General features: G+C 45.5%; 1 protein-coding gene across 1 annotated transcript in view; it reads left to right on the top strand.

The window, feature by feature from the left end:
* Positions 1–939: 939 nt before the first annotated feature.
* LOC132447841 (uncharacterized) overlaps positions 940–23,252 on the top strand; it is a 144,843-nt gene continuing 122,530 nt past the window's right edge. The window contains 2 exon segments of the mRNA XM_060038833.1: positions 940–1,163; positions 12,945–12,996. Coding sequence (XP_059894816.1) covers positions 1,123–1,163; positions 12,945–12,996 — 93 coding nt within the window. The 5' untranslated portion in view covers positions 940–1,122.

Raw genomic sequence — 23,252 nt, forward strand, 5'->3', positions numbered from 1 at the left:
TTAACGGTGAATCGGTCCTAAAATATTGCATTTCCCATTCAGATAATAAAGATTAATAAAGATCATACACATTCACTGACTGAAGATTATGTAAGGAAAATGTACATTTCTCGCTAGAAATGTCATTAGAAACGCGTTTAATGGTGTATCTGTCCTAAAATATTGCATTTCCCATTCGGATAATAAAGATTAATATAAGCTACGCCGTGTTCCGGAGCCGCGGGGGATTCTGGGAATTGGGGTTGTCAGTTGACAAATGGGGCTTTTGTTAACTTGTTTTGTTGTTAGGATTAAGTGGGGTTGATGGGTTCGGGATGTTATGTGGTTGTGTGTTGTTCTATTAACATTGTTCGTGTGTTCATTGTTGTCGACACCGTCACCGAGAGTGACGTGACCATCGTTTCGTGCAGCTGTTCCGTGTTGAAGTCTCGTTCAATAAAAACCAACTCTCGTTGTCGAGCGTTCAATAAAAACCAACTCTCGTTGTCGAGCGTGCCCCCCCCCCCCCCTACAAACGTGTCTCCTCCCCCCTCACAACAAACGTGTCGTCGTCGTCGTCCCCCTTCAACTAACGTGTTCCCCCCCCCCCCCCCTACAATCGTGTCGTCGTCGTCCCCTCAACAAACATGTCCCCCCCCCCCCTCCCCGGTCAACAACAGTCTACCTCCCCCCCCCCCCCTAAACAATCGTGTCCACAATTTGCCGCGAAAGCCGTGAAACCCAAACCCCGAAACCCGCCTCCACAGCGGCACGCGTGGATACTGTAGGTATAACACGCTGTTTTTACGTTGTAATAGTACGTCTCCAGTGTTCATGGAAACGTACACCGTCAACGTTTTTTCTTGGCGACTGGGTTGCCTTCACATACACATAAATTCATTTATGTGTAGACTCCTCACACACACTATACACACACACTGACACACCACACCCCCTTCTGCCCGCCTGTCGGTGGAGCTGGCGGTCACATGGTTGCTGTGTTGCCGCGGCAGCAGCCGACACATCGTGCCGTGACGGAGCCTGTCGAGCAGCAGGAGGAGAGGAGGAGAAAAGGAGCTCTCATCTCTGAGAAGGAGGAAAAGAGCAGGAGAGGTAGCCGGAGGAGGAGAGGAGGGAGCAGCCATGTCTGAAACGCCTTTGCAGCAGAACGGCTCGACAGTGCAGTGAGTAGCTCAGAGATTTACCGCCAGAAATATCTCACTGTCCTCCCCTCATCTCCCTCCCCTCTCCTAGCCTCCTTCTATTTCTCCCCTGGTCTCTCCAACCATTTCCTCTCCCTTCCCTGTCCTCCCTCTTCCCTTCTCTCCTCCTTACTCCTCACCTTCACACCTTTTCTATTTCCTCCTCCCTTCCCTCTTTTCTCCTCCTACCTACCTTCTCTCTTCACCCTGCCTTCCTTCCTACCGTGTCTCCTTTTCTCCTTCCCCCTGTCTAGTTCCAGTGTCCCTCTGTCCATCATGCAGCAGCTGTAAGGATGGGTTGTCATGGCAACGGGAGCTCTGTCATGATGGGAGCTGCTGCTCTATTCTGACTGACACCATGCTCTCTCTCTTCCTCTCCGTCTCACCCCGTCAGTCTGTCTTTGAATGTACTCTCCCTCCTCATCTCTCTCTCTCTCTCTCTCTCTCTCTCTCTCTCTCTCTCTCTCTCTCTCTCTCTCTCTCTCTCTCTCTCTCTATCTGAAATATCCCGGTCTCTATCTCTATCCCGGTCTTCTTCTAGTCTCCCTGAAATACTCCGTCCCTAGCACTCTCTCTATCACTCCCTGTCTCTCTCTCCATTTAACACTCGTTCTCAGGGTCTCTGTCTCTTGCTCTCTCATCTATATTATCTCTCTCTGTCTCCCTCTGTCTATTTCTCTCTCCATCTGTCGGTTTCTCTCTGTCTGTATCTCTACCTGCCTCTCCGCCCTTCCCTCTCATGTCTTCCTCTGTCTGATGCTCTCGCGCTGCATCATACATTTTTTTCTCATTAACTCTTAGTGCTTTCCTCCATGTTATTCTCTCAATCAGGGTTCTGTCTGTCTGTCTGTCTGTCTGTCTGTCTGTCTGTCTGTCTGTCTGTCTGTCTGTCTGTCTGTCTCTGTCTCTCTCTCTCTCTCTCTCTCTCTCTCTCTCTCTCTCTCTGCCCCATCCCTGTCTCTCTCTGTACTCCATGTGTGTGCTTGAATAATTGTGTGTGTTGCCATATGTGGCCACATACTGTTCTTTGGTCTGTCTATGTGTGTGTGTGTGTCTGTGTGTTTGCGCGTGCGTGCATCCGTGTGTGAATGTTGGAACAATATTCAACCATTTTGCTAACTGCATTTGTTTATACCTGTTAAGCGAAACATAAAGACATAGTAAACTATGTATATATATTGCTCTGATTGAGTCCTAACCCCCTTCAGTATCAACATATTAGCATAGTATAGCATAGCATAGGATACCACCATATAGGATAGGAAAGGATAGTACACCCTAGGATAGTATTGCATAGCAAAGAGTAAATGTATCGTAAGAGAATAGCAACGTAGGTTATGGCCGAATAGAAAATAATAGGCCAGCCCAGAATAGAATTGCATGGAATAGACCAACACAGAATGGAATAGAATAGAATAGACTAACACATAAAATAATCAAATATAACAACATAGAATAGAACAACACAGAATAAAATAGAATAGACCAACACAGAATATAATATATTATAGTATAATATTATTAAATAGACCTACGCATAAAATAATATGATATAATTTAACCGATTAGAATATAGAATAAGTAGAATAGAATGGACCAACCAAGTATAGAACCCAACTGGGACAACACAGCTCTGCTTTCGCTCAGTAATATATATCAATCAATCAATCAATCAATCAATCAATCAATCAATCAATCAATCAATCAATCAATCAATCAACCAATCAATCAATCAAAAGGTATTTATCTGTTTATTTTTGTGCAAAACAGCAAAACAAAGTGCATGACAAGTGAAAACCTATTTCAAAAAGTAGAAATGTGTTTAAAGTAACAAATATAAAATGCAGCTACATTTAAGTGTACTACACACTATATCACTGTGATCAAGTTTCAAGATTCAAGATGCTTTATTTATCCCGAGGGAAATTATTGTGCAACAGTTACAATACAAAGGTGGGAAAGTAATACAGGGTTAGAGTCAAAATAGATAAAATAGATGGAAATAAAATAAGTACAAACTAAATAAGTGAAAAGGAGCGATTAGATAAAAGTGGTATTAGTGGTAAAAGTGGTAAAGTGATAAAGTGATAAATAAATATTATAGCAGCAATTGTTGGCAGCATAAATTAACTAAAGTGATTAAATAAATAAATTGGGTAAAAATAATGAAATAAATAAATAAAGTGACATTGGTCTCAGGGCATAGTGCCTCCACGGGCCCTTCTGCAGCCGGAGGTAGATGCATTAAACAGTCTGATGGCCACAGGAAGAAAAGACTTCCTCTGGCGTTCTGCGTTACACCGGGGGAGGATGAGTCTGTTGCTGAAGGTGCTTCTGCTCGAGGTCAGCACCTGGTGGAGAGGGTGCGCATTGTTGTCCAGGATATTGTGCAGTATACACAGCATCCTCTTCTCAGACACCACCACCAAAGAGTCCAGCTGGACCCCCAGGATGGAGCCAGCCTTCATGATGATCCTACTGATCTTCCTGTCATCAGCAGGGGGGGCAGCCTGCTGCCCCAGCACACAACTGCAAAAAAGATGGCACTGGCTATCATCGACTGGTAGAACATCCTCAGCATGATGTTACATACTTTGAATGACCGGAGCTTCCTCAAGAAATAGAGTCGACTCTGGCCCTTCTTGTAAACAGCCTCGGTGTTCTTGGCCCAGTCCAGTTTGTTATCCAGGAATACTCCAAGGTATTTGTAATCCTGGACAACATCCACAGTCACACCGTTGATGGAGATGGGTGTAGGGGCAGATTTCCTCCTGCGGAAATCCACCACCAGCTCCTTAGTCTTGGTGGGGTTGATAAGCAGATGGTTATTTGCACACCACTCGATAAAGGAGTCCACAACGCTCCTGTACTCCTCCTCCTTCCCCTCACTAACACAGCCAACAATTGCAGAGTCGTCCGCAAACTTCTGCAGGTGGCAGGACTCAGAGAGGAACTGAAAGTCTGAGGTGTACAGGGAGAACAGAAAGGGGGAAAGAACAGTTCCCTGAGGAGCCCCAGTGCTGCTGACCACAGTATCAGACACACCGTCCTGCAGTCTGACATACTGCGGTCGACCTGTCAAATAGTCTGTAATCCAGGAAACCAGGGGAGGGTCCACCTGCATCGCCGTCAGCTTAATCCCCAGCAGAGCAGGCCGGATGGTGTTGACCGCACTGGAGAAGTCCAAGAACAGGATTCTCACAGTGCTTCCCGGACTGTCCAGGTGGGCGCAGGCACGGTGGAGCAGGAAGATGATGGCGTCCTCCACACCTAGTCTCGGCTGGTAAGCAAACTGAAGAGGGTCCAATGATGAGCTGGCCAAGGGCCGAAGAAGTGACAGGACCAGCCTCTCCAGTGACTTCATCAGGTGAGACGTCAGTGCCACCGGTCTGTAGTCGTTGAGGATGCTGGGACGCGCCTTCTTCGGTCCAGGTACCAGGCAGGATGTCTTCCACAGTACAGGGACCCTCTCCAGACTCAGGCTCAGGTTGAAGATGTTCTGCAGAACTCCACTCAGCTGGGTTGCACATGTTTTGAGGACCCTTGGGCTGACACCGTCGGGTCCTGCTGCCTTGCCTGGGCGGAGTCTGCACAGCTCCTTCCTCACCTACTCTGCAGTGAAGGTCTGTCTGCCGTGTGTGTAGAAGGGTGTGGGGGGAGGTGATGGTGGGGGGGAGAGAACAGGTAGGGTGTAGTCAGGAAGTAATGGAGGGTGGGCAGCAGGGCTGGAGGTTTGGAGGTGGATGGTTGTAGAGGAGCTGGGGGAGGGGTAGTCCGGAGCCCTCTCATCAAACCTATTGAAAAACAGGTTCAACTCGTTGGCTCGTTCAGTACCACCTGCTATTGTTTGGCTGCCCGATGGTTTGTAGCCAGTGATGCTCCTCATGCCGCTCCACACGTCCTTCAGGTTGTTCTACTGGAGTTTGCGCTCCAACTTCATCCTGTAGCTGTCCTTACCCTGTTGGATCTTCTCCTTAAGCTTCCTCTGTACCCGCCTCATCTGCTCCCTGTCCCTATCTCTGAAGGCCCTCTTCTCATTCAGCAGGACCTTGATGTCTCTGGTGACCCACGGCTTGTTATTGGGGAAACAGCGTACAGTCACTGTAGGAACCACACTGTCCACACAGAAGTTGATGTACCCAGTTATGCAGTCCGTGAGATCATCAAGGTCCTCTCCATGTGAATCACAGAGCAACTCCCAGTCTGTTAGTTCAAAGCAGCCCTGCAAAGCTTCATCGGTCTCCTGTGACCATCTCCTCACAGTCCTGGTGGTCACAGGTAGCCGCTGGACTTGGGGCTTATACAGGGGCTGCAGGTGGATGAGGTTGTGGTCTGATTTTCCAAGAGGAGGAAGGGCAGTGGAGCTGTAAGCATCCTTAACATTTGCGTACAGCAGGTCAAGTGTCTTGTTTTCCCTGGTAGGACAGTCAACAAACTTGAAAGTGGGCAGTGTTGCAGCCAGAGTGATGTGATTGAAGTCCCCAGATATCGCGATGAATGCGTCAGGGTGCCGTGTCTGAAGTCCGGCGACGACGGTGTGGATGACGTCACTCGCGTCCACCGTGTTTGCAGTCGGAGGAATGTAAACAACCAGGAATATCACATGTGAGAACTCCCTCGGCAGATAATATGGCCGCAGACTCACGGCAAGCAGTTCAATGTCCGGGCTGCACACCCTCTCCTTCACCGTGACGTGACCAGGATGACACCACTTGTTGTTAATAAGAATAGCAAGTCCGCCACCTTTCCTCTTGCCACTCTCTCTGTGATTCCTGTCCGCCCGAACAGTCTGAAAGCCGTCCACAGTAACATTAACGTCCGGAATGTCCTCATGGAGCCACGTCTCCGTGAAACACAGCACACTGCTCTCACGATACACCCGCTGAGTCCTCACCAAGCCTGCCAGCTCGTCCGTCTTATTAGCCAACGACCTCACATTCCCCATGGTGATGGAAGGGAGAGATGGTTTATATCTCCGCTTCTTTTCTCGATGTTTACGTCCAGCCTTACATCCCCTGAACTTCCCCCTCAGTTCTCTGGGGATTTCAGGTCTCTCCCGCATCAGCGCCGATGGTTGTAGCGACAACAGCTGATCTCGGGTGTAAACAATAGATACGCCGCATTGTTGCGCCCCAACGGAGACACGGTCGGGAAAAATTGTCCAAAGAATGAGACACACAGACAAAAAACACGAAAAGAAGTTCCCAAATATAGTTGGCTAAGGTTAGTACAACTTACTGAAGAGAAAAAACGGTAATAGAAAACAATAAATATGAAACAAATAGCTAAAAGTGAAGAAAAGAGAGAGAGCAACTGTTGCTGGCAGCCGCTCGACACTGTTAGGGGGTTGTGGGTGCAGGCAGGCAGGTAGGTAGGACCCAAACGCAGACGGTATTAAGGAAACGGCACTTTATTCAAACCTAAAGGCTAAGGCACAGGAAACTCGGAACTCGGGAGACAACAGGGAACTCGGGAGGGAACAAGGAACACGGAACACGCAGGACTAACCACAGCAAACCACAAGCAACCACAATGACAGCACCAGGAACAAAGGAAAGACAAGGGCTTAAATAACAAACACAACGAGGAACAGCTGAGACACATTAGGGGAGGGAACAGTAATCAACACAGGAGGGAAACACAGGGAAACACACACACCCTGACAGACACAGCGCCATGGTAACGAAGTCAATTCACATTACAAGATCACATTACAGACTGCATAACCACATTACAATGTACAGCTGGAGCTACAACAGACTCATTATATTACTATTGGAGAGTTGTAGCGTCACAAATCTGACTTCAGATTTCCATTCTCAAGTCTGATTGCAGGCTGGGTTAACAGGGCATTTGTCGTGACAGCCTTTCACGTCCACCAATCAAGGGGCTGGTCTGGGGAGCCCTATCACTTAATTGGCTATTAACAGTGAACACAAATATGGCCAACACTAGTAAAACAGTAAAAACAGCTTGTTAAGGTTTCAAATGCTGTGTAGACTTGCCACTGTAGAAACACACGTTTTCAGTAACAGGCAACATAATGCTAAAATATAAAGGATATTTACGTTGATTGCATTTAATAAATGCAAGAGAATGTGAGAACATGAATTAATATGACTGAGGACAGTATGGTGAAGTAGCTATGCGTCAGATTCATCATCTGCTATTAAAGAGTCGTCTGCGGTTTGGAGGGAAGATTCCAGTAAGGAATCTTTGCTAATCTTGTTGAAGTTCTACCATCCGCTCTGCAGTGACTTCTTTCCACATCCACCCTACATCGGACACTAATGACAGTTTAATTTAAACACTTCATCACTGTTGACACCACTTTGGCTCATGATGACATTTTCTCGACATTTTCTCAGCAGAGAAAGAAGATCAGAGAGGGAGAGATGTGTGGTTAGGCTTTATTCTTTACACCCTCATCTCCTCCAATCACTTTCAATAAAACAACTTTAATACCATCCTTATAATACGTATTTGGTTATATTTGTTTCACCAGTGCTAGTGTACAACAGTGAGTAACACATGGTCACAGGAAGCTGCCTTGCATGTTTCAGTTCAAAGGAAATGCCAAACACTATTCAGAGAGAGAGAGAGAGAGAGAGAGAGAGAGAGAGAGAGAGAGAGAGAGAGAGAGAGAGAGAGAGAGAGAGAGAGGAACAGGAATAGTGTGCTTCGGGTAGTGATTATCTGGGTATCTGAGGACCAGAGCATCTGTTTCTCATCTCGTTCTCTTAGGAGAACAACTATTAATAGCTGAGCCAACAGAAACACTTGTATGGTATGCTGCATTCCCTCCTCTACCTGGGTCACGTAACCAGCGCTCCACTTCCTCAGGTCAGTCTGCCTGCAGTCGCTTGAGCAGGACAGGAGCCTCACAACCGATATGTTTCACAGCGTCCTCTCCGATTTGTGTTCATCTGTATCAAAGGGTGTGTATCCTGTTATCAACCTAGCAGAACATTTAGCAGGACAACCTGCTAAGTGCTAAGACATGTTCTACACCCTAACATGGTAATCATCCTAACAAGTCTTAATATCAACACACACAAATATAGGAAGAGTTTTAGTTAGTCTCTTTGTAAGCTAAGATGCCACACCCAACTATTCTTCATAACTTACTCCTTTTATCTCATTATATACTTGTTACTTTATTAGGGTTAAGGTAAGGGTTAGCTGTTAGCTATTTGCTCTAAGCCGACTATCGGTTGTTGATGGTGTACCCCGACTGTTAAATCTCTGCTGTCCTTTGGACGGGTGTAACACGGACAGACAGACAGACAGACAGACAGACAGACAGACAGACAGACAGACAGACAGACAGACAGACAACTCTGTCAGGGTTTCTTTGTTTTCTACTGATCTTCATGAAACACATTTTCTACTGATCTTCATGAAACTGCATTCTGCTCTTTTCCTATTATTCCCTCTGTAGCTCTCCCTGGATCCATTCTCCCCTCTTCCACTTCCCATAATCCTTTCTCTCTCTCTCTGTCCCTCTCTTCCTCTCAATGTGAGGGATGAAATATGAATGAGTTGAAGGTCTGGCAGCCAGATATCTGTCTGTTTGGCTTACTCAGCCCTTTATCTCTCTCTCTCTCTCTCTCTCTCTCTCTCTCTCTCTCTCTCTCTCTCTCTCTCTGTAGTGGATGTTTCTCTCTTTCTTCTTGTCTTCCCTATATCTCTGCCTTTCCCTCGATATACTCTCGCTATATTTTATCTTTGTTTTGTTTCACACATCTCACAGAGGATCAGAGGTTCAGAATCCAAATCCAATGACAAAGTAGAGTATGTATGGTATGTATAGTATATATGTATGTAAGATGTGTTTGTCTTTATCAAAGATACCTTACATCCAACAAATCCAACCTGTATACAACTTTTGTGCTCTCAAGGCCCTTGTAATCACAAATCAAATATCAAGATGCACAGGGTAGTGGTGAGGGTGTGGAAATCCCCGGTTTCTGGGTACCATCCCAATTTCCAAACCCTACGTTCTAGAGCCAGAAGCCCAGACCCCCTCTGGTCTCTGAAGCACTGTCCAAGAGCCAGAGGCCCAGACCCCCTCTGGTCTCTGAAGCACTGTCCTAGAGCCAGAGGCCCAGACCCCCTCTGGTCTCTGAAGCACTGTCCTAGAGCCAGAGGCCCAGAACCCCTCTGGTCTCTGAAGCACTGTCCTAGAGCCAGAGGCCCAGACCCCCTCTGGTCTCTGAAGCGCTGTTCTAGAGCCAGAGGCCCAGACCCCGACCCCCTCTGGTCTCTGAAGCACTGTCCTAGAGCCAGAGGCCCAGACCCCCTCTGGTCTCTGAAGCGCTGTTCTAGAGCCAGAGGCCCAGACCCCGACCCCCTCTGGTCTCTGAAGCACTGTCCTAGAGCCAGGGGCCCAGACCCCGACTGCCTCTGACCTCTGAAGGACCGTCCTAGAGCAAGGGGTTGTTGCTTTAGGACGACAAATCCTTTTACTGAGGGTATTACAACAGAATGCTCTTTAAATGCAACCTCTCCTACACAAACACACACATGCGCACAAACACAAACACTAACACACACATGTCAGAGAATGCTAACATGGACGACAGCATATACCCAGACATCTACACATTTAAAAGTAGATAATTAAGGTATTTTAGTTTAGTAGTTTAGTTTAGGAAACAAAATACATTTTCAAAATTCTCTGCCACCCTCTTGGCCTCTTTGTATGTTGTTGTTTCCTGTGTGTGTGTGTGTGTGTGTGTGTGTGTGTGTGTGTGTGTGTGTTTGTCTGTGTGTGTGTGTGTGTGTGTGCGTGTGTGTTTGTGTGTGTGTGTGTGTGCCTGTGTGTGTGTGTGTGTGTGTGTGTGCGACGTGTGTATGTATGTGTGTGTGTATATATGTGTTTACCGTCCTGCCTCTTTTCCACATCTGGAGGCCATTAACTCGGTGCTGGAAGAGAGGGGGCGGAGCCCGGCTGGCTGGGTGGTGAGGTCATTGCGTCGTCGTGGCGATGCCGGGAACAATGATGCTGTTGTCTCCAACGGCGACCAGCCAGATTTTCAAAACGAGGGGGGGGGGGGGGGGGGCGATATGTGTGGATGCTGTTGAGAAATGTTTTAAACTAACCGAATCTCACTGCCAGTACGAGAAGAAGAGGGAGCGAGAGAGAGAGAGAGAGAGAGAGAGAGAGAGAGAGAGAGAGAGAGGGAGAGGGAGAGGGAGAGGGAGAGAGAGAGAGAGAGAATGCCTACACTTAACTGTATAAGTACTCTACACTGTACATATGTTCAGAATGTCAATGTATATGTATGTGTCCCATGCCACTTTAGCCCATTGGACTGAAAAGAGAGGAAGAGAGACAGAGTTACACAGAGAGAGAGAGAGAGAGAGAGAGAGAGAGAGAGAGAGCGTGTGTTTACCTTATAGTTCAGGGTTAGCTTCCTGGCTTAGAGGTTGATGAGAGCTGTGACACAGTAGCTGCTTTCTCTCAAATCAACTATAAAAGAAACGAATACTGTACAGACGTGCTTGTGTGTATTCATGCATTTGAAACATTGTGTATATTATTGAAAGTGTGAATATCATTTTTTCTTTTGTATATGTGTGTTTTAGAATAACCAAACCAATTGCATATTGGTGTTTTACAGGTGATTGTTGTGTGTGTGTGTGTGTGTTTTTGTAGCTGTGTTTTTGTTGTGTGTGTGTGTGTTTAAGTATGTGTGTGTGTGTGTGTGTGTGTGTGTGTGTGTGTGTGTGTGTGTGTATGTGTGTGTGTGTGTGTGTGTGTGTGTGTGTGTGTGTGTGTGTGTGTGCGTGCGTGTGTGTGTGTGTGTGTGTTTGTGTTCCTCTGGGGTCCAGGAAGTGGACCAGTACCGCTGCTGTTTCTCCTTATAAGGAGCTCCTGGATGAGGATGGAGGGAGCACGGAAAGAGAGAGAAAAATAAGAAGTTGAGAGACAAGTGTGTGTTTGTGTGTGTGTGTGTGTGTGTATGTGTGTGTGTGTGTGTGTGTGTGTGTGTGTGTGCATACATGTGCTGTGTGCTATGTGTATATCAGTGTTCCATTGATGTTAATAAGCATTACATGTACTGTGCAATATTGGGTTTAGATTTAGTGAACACATTTATCCAAAATGACTTATTACTGAGCTAATGGCTGCTCCTACTAATATAGATTGTATCGATAAATATTGGACCAATCGCAAAGATCAAGTTTCTTAACAACTTCACCAAGAGCAGAGAGTAGCTGTAGGAGTCAGCATGAACAGCAACCCCTCTGCTGTCTCCTATGTCTGTACACTGATCTAGAACCATCTTATAGTCAGCAGGATCCAGACAATGTGAGGTGTGCTGCCACCTCCATTGGTGTATAAACTTCATAGGGAGTAATGATGAGTCCACGACAAAGTTATAGTGGACTTTTATGTACTGAAGTAAAAGTGTCTAAGCAATACATCAACTGAAATGTAAGTGAAGTACACATTCTCCAAAAAAATACTTAAAAAATAATCCACTTAAAGTTCTGTCACTTTTTATCTTATCACCACTCCCTGCATGAAGAAATACCGATCTGTGAAGACAGCTCTGTGATGCTATAGGCTAATTGTGACGTAGCAACATCCATCTGTGAAGACTCAGTACTCTATGTGATGCTAAAAGTCAGCGGTGACGTAGCAACATCCTACTGTGTTGACTCGTTCTGCCAGCCATTCACATGGCCTTCGACGTGACAGATTGCGAGGCCGTCTCTCACATTCTGTCTCTCTCTCACCCTCTGTGAGTTAACTTTTTAAACATAACTTGTTGTTTATTGTTTTTCATTATGAAATTTCTATTAAATCATACCTACTGTTTTTATTGATGGTATGGTATGTATTTGTGTGAGTGTGTGTGTCTGTGTGTTTGTGGGGGAGCGCATGCTTTTATGTGTGGTTTGTGTGTGTGTCTGTGATTGTGTGTGGAGGCTCTTGTGCTTGCGTGTGTGTGTTGATGTGTGTGTGGTGTTGTGTGTGGACATGCGCTCGCTTGCGTGTGTGTTGTGTTGCGGCTAACCCTATTTATCTCGCTCTTTATCCTATCCTCCTCAGCCACCTCATGCCACTGTTTCCTCCAAAGCCATTCTCCTCTTCATGCATCCCCTCTTTCCCTTATTTCTCACTCTTTCTATCCTTCTCTATCTATCTCTCCTCTCTCCCTCCTTCTCTTTCAAATACTCTTTCTTGTCTTCCTCCTGCTCTCTCTCCTCTATCTCACTCCTCTTCCTACCTCCCTTTAATGTCTCTCTCCCTTTACTCTCTCTCTCTCTCAGCTGCTCCTCCCAGCTGCTGTATCACACATGGCCTGTGCCTCAAAAAAGAGAGGGAGGGACTGAGTGACGGAGGGGGTGGGCGAAGGGGAGGAGTGAGAAGGAGTGGGAGAGAAAGAAAGAAGAGAGGGAATGCGAGCGGCCGAGTGAGAGACACATGGACAGTGAATGAAAGACTATTTCCTTCTGGATTCCCGCGCTGTGTCTCCTGCTACTGTGCGTCTCTCTCTAGCTCTCCCTCCTCCCCCCCCCTCTCTCTCTCTCTTTCTTTACCTCTTTCTCTCCGCTTGGATTACTGGGAAGGAAGACCTGATCTGGATAGACCCCTTGCTTCTACCCTTTCTTCTCCCACTCCCTCTTCCTTCTCCCTCCTCTCACTTTCTATATCTCCCCCTGTCCTTCTGCTGCTGTGTTGAGGTGCTGATCTGTCTCCCCCCCTCTCCTATCCTCTTCACCTCCTGCTCTCCTCTTCTCCTCCAGAATGTCCTCCATGGATAACAAGCTCCACAAGGAGAGGCTCCAAGCCTTGGCGGTAAGTGGAAGTCCCTTCTTCTTATTCTTCTACTTTCCATGGCTTTTCATCTCATACCGTTTGGTCTGTTGGTTATCCAATTGTAAGTTTAGTTCAGCCTGTTTATTCACTCACTTGTTTACCCGGCTGTTTATCTATCGGTCTGTCTTTCTGTCTGTCTATCTTGTCAACAGAAACGTCTCTCTCTCTCTCTCTCTCTCTCTCTCTCTCTCTCTCTCTCTCTCTCTCTCTCTCTCTCTCTCTCTCTCTCTCTCTCTCTCTGTCTCTCTCCGTGTTGTGTTCCCAGTTGCGTGTGTGGAGGTTGGGGATGGAGACTGGAGTGTCATAAATATTTGGCCTGTTATGCCCTTTGAGACTGTAATGGTGATTAAGGGCTATACAAATATAATTGAATTGAATTGAATTGAAAGTTGGTGGGAAGTCAGATGTTTTCTTTTCAGATGTGTGTAAGAAGGTCTTGAGTCACGTAGTGTTGGTGGTTTTCCCAGAGCCACGCACCAGGTCTGGTCTGGGGGTCGTGGGTCTGGGGCTCTTGGGTCTGAGGTCTGGGCGTCTGGGGTCTTGAGATCTGGGTCTGGAGGTCTGGGGTCTCAAGGTCTGGGGTCTGGGGGTCCTGGTTGTTGGTCTTGCTGATACTGGTTCAGATATAGAGACCAAAGAGCCCTAGCCTTGGACAACATTTGACGCCAGCAAGGAACCACACAGCATACCACACTCACACACACACACACACACGCACACACACACACACACACGCACGCACACACACACACACGCACACACACACACACACACACACATAGGTGGGGTAACAGCCGATGTAGCAACTATTTCAGCCACGTTGAACCATGGCATCCATGCTCACATGATCTGACTCAAGTCTCTCATTCACTCACTTGCTCTCTCTCTCTCTCATTCACTCTCTTGCTCTCTCTCTCTCACACTCGCCCGCACACTTTCTCACTAAAACTTGCAGACAAATGTATTGTGTGGGTTTTGATGAACCCCTTGAAAGGTTGGTCAGTTATGGAAATAACGATTAGGTTGGTGCATTGGTCTGGTTATTCAGACAAAAGGGGTTTCTGTGCATTCAGATGTGGACGTGGTAAGATGGGTTTACTTCTGTTTGGCACCCGGAGGCCCCCATAGGACGTTCCACAGTGTGATGTTATCTGTGTTGATCTATGCAGGGCTTTGGTTCATAGTAGTGGAGGTGTCAACAGTTTAGCAACACATTAAAGCTGTGTGTCAAACAGAGGTAAACCATCTGAGTCTGCTGGCTCCGGCAGTACAGTCTGCATCATCTCAGCTGCGTGTGTGTGTGTGTGTGCCTGTGTGTGTGTGTGTGAGTGTGTGTGTGTGTGTGTGTGTGTGTGTGTGTGTGTGTGTGTGTGTGTGTGTGTGTGTGTGTGTGTGTGTGTGTGTGTGTGTGTGTGTGTGTGTGTGCCTGCGTGCGTGCGTGCGTGTGTGTGTTTATGATTGTATGGACTGCTCTCCCTTGTTGGATATCAACCAAAACACACACAAACACACACACACACAGACATATACACACACACACACACACACACACACACACACACACACACACACACACAATCATAAGGCAGGCAGTAATGGCTTGGCCTCAGCAGTTAAATACCGAGTGGTTTCTATAACAGGCTCAATACTGGGACATTATGGTGCAGCAGAACTCACAACCTAGCTGTGAGACAAGCAGTAGATAATTAGACCTACTGCTCACTGAACTTAGGGACTACAAACTCATTAGACGGGCTGGTCATCTTTCTCATATACTAATTTCCCATGTTTACCTTGCTTGTTTTAGGGTTTCTGTGTGTGTGCGTGTGTGTGTGCGTGTGTGTGTGTGTGTGTCTGTGTTGGAGGTGTGTGTTTTGTGTGTCTAGCTGTGATTTTTGTCGCTTTCCGGTCAGATAGGTCAGACTACCCACGCATGTGTGTGTGCGTGTATGTGTCTGTTTGTGTGTTTGTGTGTGAGAGTGTGTGTGTGTATGTGTGTAGGTGTATCTGTGTGTGTATGTATGTTTATGTGAGTGTGTGAACCGATTCAGTCTGAGAGTGTAATCAATATTTCATTCTTATGAGGACTGGCCGGTATCGCTGTAAGTGTCTGACTTCATCAATATTTATCAGCTCTTTGTGTCGACCTGCAGAGCTTCCTCTGTCACCTCATCCACCGCTCAGCAGGCTACTGTTGATTGCGCTACTGTTGATTGCGCTACTGCCTGCTATTGCTAATGGCAAGGTAAGCTAGGCTACTGCTGCTATCGCTACTGAATAGGCTACTGCTGCTATCGCTACTGACTAGGCTAGTTAGACAACTGCCTCTATCCCTGCTGGCTATGCTAGCTAGGCTATTGCTGATAATACTACTGAGTAGGCTAGTTACGCACCTGCTTATATGCCTATTTGCTATGCTAGCAAGGCTATTGCTACTATCACTACCAGCTAATCTTGCGAAAGAACTGCTGTTATCGCAACTGGTTGGGCTAGCCAGGTTACTCCTGATACAATATCCTAGAAACATCGCTATGCTAACAAGTGCTGTTTCGAGATAGTAACAGTTTAATTCATGCTTTGGGCTAAAGGGCTGCCATCTAGCAGTAGCTAGGCTTTTGTCATGGCAATGGTACTATACTGGGGGAGCGTGTCTATGTTCCCCGAGTCCTATGTTCCCCGGGTCCTATGTTCCCCAGGTCCCTTTTTTTTTAAAAAAGGGACCCTTTTTTTAAAAAAAAGGGTCCTATGTTCCCCGCTTTTCCCAAAAAGGGTCCTATGTTCCCCGATATGTATGTGACCGGAGAACATAGGACCCTTTTTCAAAAAAGGGGTCCTTTGTTCCCCGAGAGGGGAACATAGGACCAGGGAAACATAGGACCCTTTTTAAAAAAGGGTCCTATGTTCCCCGGTCTGTTACTTTTTCCACCATTACTGCCAAATTCCGGCCGAGATAACCACCATTGCATGTCTTTACCTTTTGTGGAAGAGGGAGAGACTTTGGAGAGCCCGACGCAGTCTATTCATAATATTTTAATGACCACGGAAGGGGCAGAGAATGAAGTATTGATTAGACAGCGATTTATTAGATACCACCGCTAATAAACCATTGGAAAACAAAAAGACCGGTAACCATAGCAACGCCGGTAAACAAAGCCCGAGAAGCCAAATCCCTACGAGAGCTCCCCGCGCTACGGCCATCAGGAGGCGCACACAGCTTTTGGCCGTGATATTTATATACAATTATATTATATTATATACTTTTATCTATAGAGCTCCGGGAGTCGCAAACGGCAACAATCACTTTCTCCTCCATGCTAAGGTTCATCCCGGACTGCACTGCACTGAGTTGGCCGGTTGAACGCTGATTGGCTGTTACGTTACACATGTCACTCAGTGGCCACGCTGTTGAACGCTGATTGGCTGTCATCACGCGAATGTCGTGTCAAAGTTTAAATATTTTTAAAGATTGATTGCGGGGAACATACCCCCGCAACAGTGGGGAGCATAGGACCCTTTTTCAGAAAAAGGGTCCTATGCTCCCCGGTATGTATTGCTACAGGGGAACATAGGACCCTTTTATGGGAAAAACAGGGAACATAGGACTTTAAAAAAAGGGTCCTAAGGGTCCTATGTGCCCCGAGGGGGGAACATAGGACCCGGGGAACATAGGACCCGGGGAACATAGGGATGACCCCCTATAGGGACTAGCTACAGCTAGGTTACTGTTTTGGTAACATTGTTCTAATTGCTAGCACTGGATTACTTGGGATGAAAACATCTTAATGTTAAATACAGTAAGCAAAAGGCTCTCACAGGAACCTGTTCTATTCCTCAGGTCCTACTGAGCCAGGGTGCTCAGCAGCACTTACCCTGAGTGACTCCCCCCATGCTCCATGTGTTAAACCAGTTGACCCTGGTCTGGGAGGGCTGAGCTACTGGAGAACTGGGAGAGGGATTAGACAGCAGACAGCTGCCATCTGGGCGTCTACATCCTCCTGTTACTGTTACCATTTAGTTATATAGCAGATACTGTTATAAAAAGTGAATTACAGAGATTTAAAATACATGTCAATAAGAACAGGTAGGAATCAGGACATGTAAGAATATCTACAGGTTGGGCTGCGGAAATCAAACCCAGTGCCATTTAGCTGGAAGCATAACACCCTAACCTGGATCTGATTAACATGTTACATACTGCATGAGGGGGAGAGAGGGTTAACATGGTATGTACTGCAGGAGGGGGAGAGAGGGCTTACATGTTCAAAAATGCAGGAGGGGAGAGAGAGTTAACATGTTATGTACTGCAGAAGGTGGGAGAGGATTAACATGATATATACTGCAAGACGTGGAGAGAGGGTTAACATGATATATACTGCAGTGTGGTGAGAGAGGGAAAACATGTTAAATACTGCAGTGTGTGCAGAGAGATGGTTAATGTGTTATATACCGCAGGACGAAGAGAAAGGGTTATCATCTTATATATCGCAGGAGGGGGAGAGTTATCATGGTATGTACTGTAGTGTGTGGAGAGAGGGTTAACATTTTATGTAGTGCAGTGTGTGGAAAGAGGGTTAACATGTTATATACTGCAACATGTGGAGAGAGGGTAAACATTTTAGATACTGCAGTGTGTGGAGAGAGGTTTAACATATATAATTCAGCACGTGGACAGAGGGTTAACATGTTCTGTACTGCAGGAGGGGAGAGAGGTTTAACATGATATAGACTGCAGTGTGTAAAGAGAGATGGGTAACATGTTATATACTGCAACATGCAGAGAGAGTGTTAACATCTTATATACCACAAGACGTGGTGAAAGGGTTAACATGTTATATACCACAGGAGGGGGAAAGAGAGTTAACATTGTATATACTGCAGCATGTGGAGAGAGGGTTAATATGTTATATACTGCAGGAGGGGTAGAGAGGGTTAACATGATATAGACTGCAGCATACCGAGAGAGGGTTTACATGTTATATACTGCAGGAGAGGGAGAGAGGTTTTAACATGTTATATACTTCAGGATGTGGAGAGAGGGCTAACATGTTATATACTGCAGTGTGTGCAGAGAGATGGGTAACACGATATATTCTGCAACATACAGAGAGAGTGTTAACATTGTATATACCGCAAGACGTATAGAAAGGGTTAAAATGTTATGTACCGCAGGAGGGGGAAAGAGAGTTAACATGTTATATACTGCAGTGTGTGGAGAGAGAGAGAGGGTTTATATGTTATATACTGCAGGCGGTGGAGAGAGGTTGAACGTGTTTTATAATTCAGCATGTGGAGAGAAGGTTAGCATGTTATATACTGCAGTGTGTGGAGAGAGGGTTAACATGTTACATACTGCAGTGTGTGGAGAGAGGGTTAACATGTTATATACTGCAGCTTGTGGAGAGAGGGTTAACATGTTATATACTGCAGTGTTTCAAGAGTGGGTAAACATGTTATACACTGAAGGAGGGGGAGAGAGGGTTAACATGTTATATGCTGCAGTGTGTGGAGAAGCGGTTAACATGTTTTATACTGCAGCATGTGGAAAGAGGGTTAACATCTTATATACTGCAGGAGGGGTAGAGAGGGTTAACATGTTATATACTGCAGCATGTGGAGATAGGGTTAACATGTTATGTACTGCAGGAGGGGTAAAGAGGGTTAACAAGTTAGATACTGAAGAATGTGGAGAGAGGGTTAACATTTTCTGTACTGCAGGAGGGGTAAAGAGGGTTAACATGTTATATACTGCAGGAGGGGGAGCGAGGGTAAACATGTTATATACTGCAGGAGGGGGACAGAGGGTTAACATGTTATGTACTACAGTGTGTGCAGAGATATTGTAAATGTGTTATATCCTGCAACATGCAGAGAGAGGTTTAACATGTTATATACCACAGGAAGTAGAGAAAGGGTTAACATGTTATATACCGCAGGAGGGGGAAATAGGTTGAACATGTTACATAATTCAGCAAGTGAAGAGAGGTTTAACATGTTATATACCTCAGTGTGTGGAGAGGGGGTTAACATGTTATATGTTGCAGAATGTGGAGAGGGCTGACATGTTATATACTGCAGTGTGTGGAGAGAGGGTTAACATGTTATATACTGCAGTGTGTGGAGAGAGGGTTAACATATACTGCAGGAGGGGGAGAGAGGGTTGACATGTTATAAACTGCAGGAGGTGGAGAGAGGGTTAACATGTTATATACTGCAGTATGTGGAGAGAGGGTTAACATGTTATATACTGCAGTGTGTGTGGAGAGAGGGTTAACATGTTATACACTGCAGGAGGGGGAGAGAGGGTTAACATGTTATATACTGCAGTATGTGGAGAGAGGGTTAACATGTTATATACTGCAGCATGTGGCGAGAGGATTAACATGTTATATACTGCAGTCAGTGTGGAGAGAGGGTTAACATGTTATATACTGCAGTGTGTGGAGAGAGGGTTAACATGTTATATACTGCAGTGTGTGGAGAGAGGGTTAAAATGTTAAATACTGCAGCAGGTGGAGTGAGGGTAAAAAATGCTGCAGGACGTGATTGGGGAACTGAGAAGTATGACTAAAGTAGTTGCTACCAGTAGGAGTTCCCAGTGCCACGATGCAGCTGGACTATGGCCACGGACATGGAGGTCACTGAATCTGACTTTCAATGGAGACCTTACACAAACTGTTTAATATATAATTTGAATTCAACCATAATGCTGTGTTGAAAATACCTGATATCATATAAATATTGGTGAAAAGGTTCATGCTTACATCTGAGCGTTTACCCTCAAATTATAACCAATTGAAATATGGCAGCCATCTTGTGGATGTTGGCTGCTCATCGCTGCTCTGAAGACACAGGTCTGCAGTGGATCAGCCGGGAGCCACGTTGTCGTTCGCTGTAGAGCAAAAACACTTTTGTAAGCGGACTCTTACATTGAGTATGCTTAAGTTCAATTGCTTCTATTGATTCTGCTTGTATCAGACGCTTTTATCAAAAATAACTAACAGTGAATTCAGATGCCATTGTGTGTGTGTATGGGGCTAGACTGGTAGATTTTGACATTGGAGACTGAACCTAGAACCTTTCAACTGGGAATCAAACCTGCAGGTTCCTCTGAGCCCACAGTTTGATGCAGCTTGCAGCATGTCGGCTGCAAGTGGTGTAGGTTTCCATGGCGACTAATTGCACAGATAAGTGAGCGGTTGTGATGTCACAACCTCACTAGCCAGAATTTTCTGTCGCTATATTATCAACATGTAATTATTGAGGTCATTACAAGCTATGTGTGTGTGTATGCATGTGAGTGTGTGTATGTATGTGAGTGTGTGTGTGTGTGTGTGTGTGTGTGTATGTGTGTGTGTTTGTGTGTGTGTGAGTGTGTATGTGTGTGTTTGTGTGTGTGTGTGTGTGTGTGTGTGTGTGTGTGTGTGTGTGTGTGTGTGTGTGTGTGTGTGCGTGTGTGTGTGTGTGCGTATGTGTGTGTTTGTATGTGTGTGTGTGTGTGTGTGTGCAACCTGGAATCACGCAATGTCGTGGTCATGCGCACGAACGTTAATCTATTGAATCATGTGTCCCACAGCACGATTCTCAGACTTTTTTCGTGCTACACAGAACGAAATGTAAACCAATGTATTTTGAATCGGAGCGTTTTTCAGACGAGAGAGAGAGTGTGCGCAGACAGTACAGTGCACCCTCTAGTTATATATAGGTCAATATTTCAGATTTTTTAAGTAGACCTCTTCAAAAACTGAAATGAACGTGCTCCATAGAACGTGGGTTTCTCAGACAATTAACGTGCTCCACAAAACGAAACGAGAGAAAGAGAGAGGGAGAGAGAGAGAGAGAGAGAGAGAGAGAGAGGCTTCAGAAGGGATGTGCGCAGATATTACAGTGCACTCTGAAGTTATATATATGTCAATATTTTCGATTCTTTTTGAGCAGACCTCTTCAAAAACTGTAATGAACGTGCTCCACAGAACGTGCGTTTCTCAGACAATTGACGTGCTCCACAAAACGAAACGAGAGAGAGAGAGAGAGAGAGAGAGGTAGAGAGAGAGAGGCTTCAGAAGGGATTTGCGCAGATAGTACAATGCACCCTTTACTTATATTTGTGTCAAAAAAATAAACGATTGTCCGACATTAGTCGTACTGCACAGTACGAAATGTAAACCCATGCATTTTGGATTGGAGCGTTTCTCAGAATATACACAGGCATATATATTCATTATATAGGAGAGGCCCTCTTGAGCCCATCAGTTACTTGGCTCCGCACCGCAGTGCATCAGTGTCCCTCTCTATGGCTCCCTCTCTATTGCCGCTTTTCCACTGCATGGTACCAGCTCGACACGACTCGACACGACTCGACTCAGCTCGCATTTTTTGCGTTTCCACCGCGGTACCATGGTATCTGGTACCTGAAGTGGCTGCTTTTTCTAGTACCTACTCGCTCTAGGTTCCAAGCGAGCTGAGCCGATGCTAAAAGGTGACGTCGGCAGACGGCCGGCGACTGATTGGCCAGAGTGTGACGAAGTCACGAGAGCGACATGGCAACCATGCTGGTAACATCCATAGCAGCGCCGCAGCCAACATGTTCCACTTCTCCAACTTCTTCAACATGCCAGCTAATAATAGTAATGTGATCGATGTCCTCCATTGTTGTTATGTGGGTTCTGTCAATGTGTGGGTTGCGTATGTGTTGTTTGCGTCGCGTACACAAATACGTCACTGCCCTTTCGCGCAGCCGACCCCGCCCACGTCCAGGAGGTACTTTTTGCGGTGGAAAAGCACCCGTGCTGCTACCGTGTCGAGTCGTGTCGTGTCGAGTCGTGTCGAGTCGAGCTACATGTGCGGTGGAAAAGCGGCATATGGCTCCCTCTCTCTCTTTTTCACTGTGTTTCGAGAATTCATATCGATATAACGAGAAAGGATGTAATGATAATGGCAAGAAAATAAAGGCTCAATGGTATTTTATAATTGAAATATAATTAAATTAAAGCGTGTAAAGAGGAAATGAGGCGATCTAGTTGTGGCCCATAACCTTATTTTTTACATCGTTTTTATATTATGAATATTTTAATATTGTCTGGTATACCTGAACCACACTTACACATTGGTGGAAGTGGATTTTCAACGGTCAGATAGGCTACAGATCTTGTTATAACGATAATTGAATGAAAGCTACATGGTCTAAATATTATAATTAAATAATTGTATATTTAATATGTATAATATATATTTTAATATTAAATTAATTAAATATTAAACCAATGCATTTCAATCTGGTGATTTTTTCGACTTCAGAAGGTGGGGCGTGCTGCGCAGTGCACGCTCTAGCATACCGATACTGTTATAACAATAATTAAATAAAAGCTACAATTCTACTTATAATGTTATAACAAAATCATTTTATATAAAAAAAATACATAGATAGATAATGTATATTTTAATATTTAATTAATTCAATGTTAACCCAATGTATTTCAATCAGGAGATTTTTTTAAACTTCAAAAGGGCGGCCCAGTGCTCGCCCCCTCGTTCTATTTTCCACAGTTTAGACTTGTAATTAATAAGTTCCTTTTGTAATCAACGTGACTCTTTTCTTTTTTTCATCACTGTCTGGTGGCTATAGGTAACGTCACTCTGAGAGATGTGCACGGACACATTTAACGAGGCAGGGTTATTTGAAAAAAATCATTAAGTTATCATGTGTGAGAGGTTATTCCTTGTGTATTGACAACACAGACTCACTCCGAGAACGTCAGATACCGACTATTGGCAAGGGCACTTTGGCGTCGGTCGCTGAGGGAATGGTACCCTTCGGCGTCATCTGCAGACGGAGAGGGGGTTCAATTCACTACAATGTTATGCCATCCCCGGCGATGTTTGACGCTCAGAGTGGGTGCTCCAGCAGCCCATTCACTCCTGTATTAACCCGACTACGGCTCTAATAGACGCTGTGAGCATCTTTCCTACTAGGATATTTATTTATTTATTATAGGCTATACGGAGCCCACCAGACTTCCTCGAAGCAACGAGAATGGTCTATTAAATTCAAGATGGGCGTGCGCGAATAGGGTTAACCACGTTTGTTAAGGGCGGAAACGGAGCTGCCGTCAATTGTATTGTTTTTGTCGTAAACAAGTTAGTTTTTGTCGTAAAGTTGGTTAGGAAATAGACAAATATTCTAAGGTTTCCTTCAAAAAGCACCTTGGATGTTTCTATTTTACTTTTTAGTTACTTTT

The sequence above is a fragment of the Gadus macrocephalus genome, chromosome 19, assembly GCF_031168955.1.
Source record: "Gadus macrocephalus chromosome 19, ASM3116895v1".
Lineage (NCBI taxonomy): Eukaryota > Metazoa > Chordata > Actinopteri > Gadiformes > Gadidae > Gadus > Gadus macrocephalus.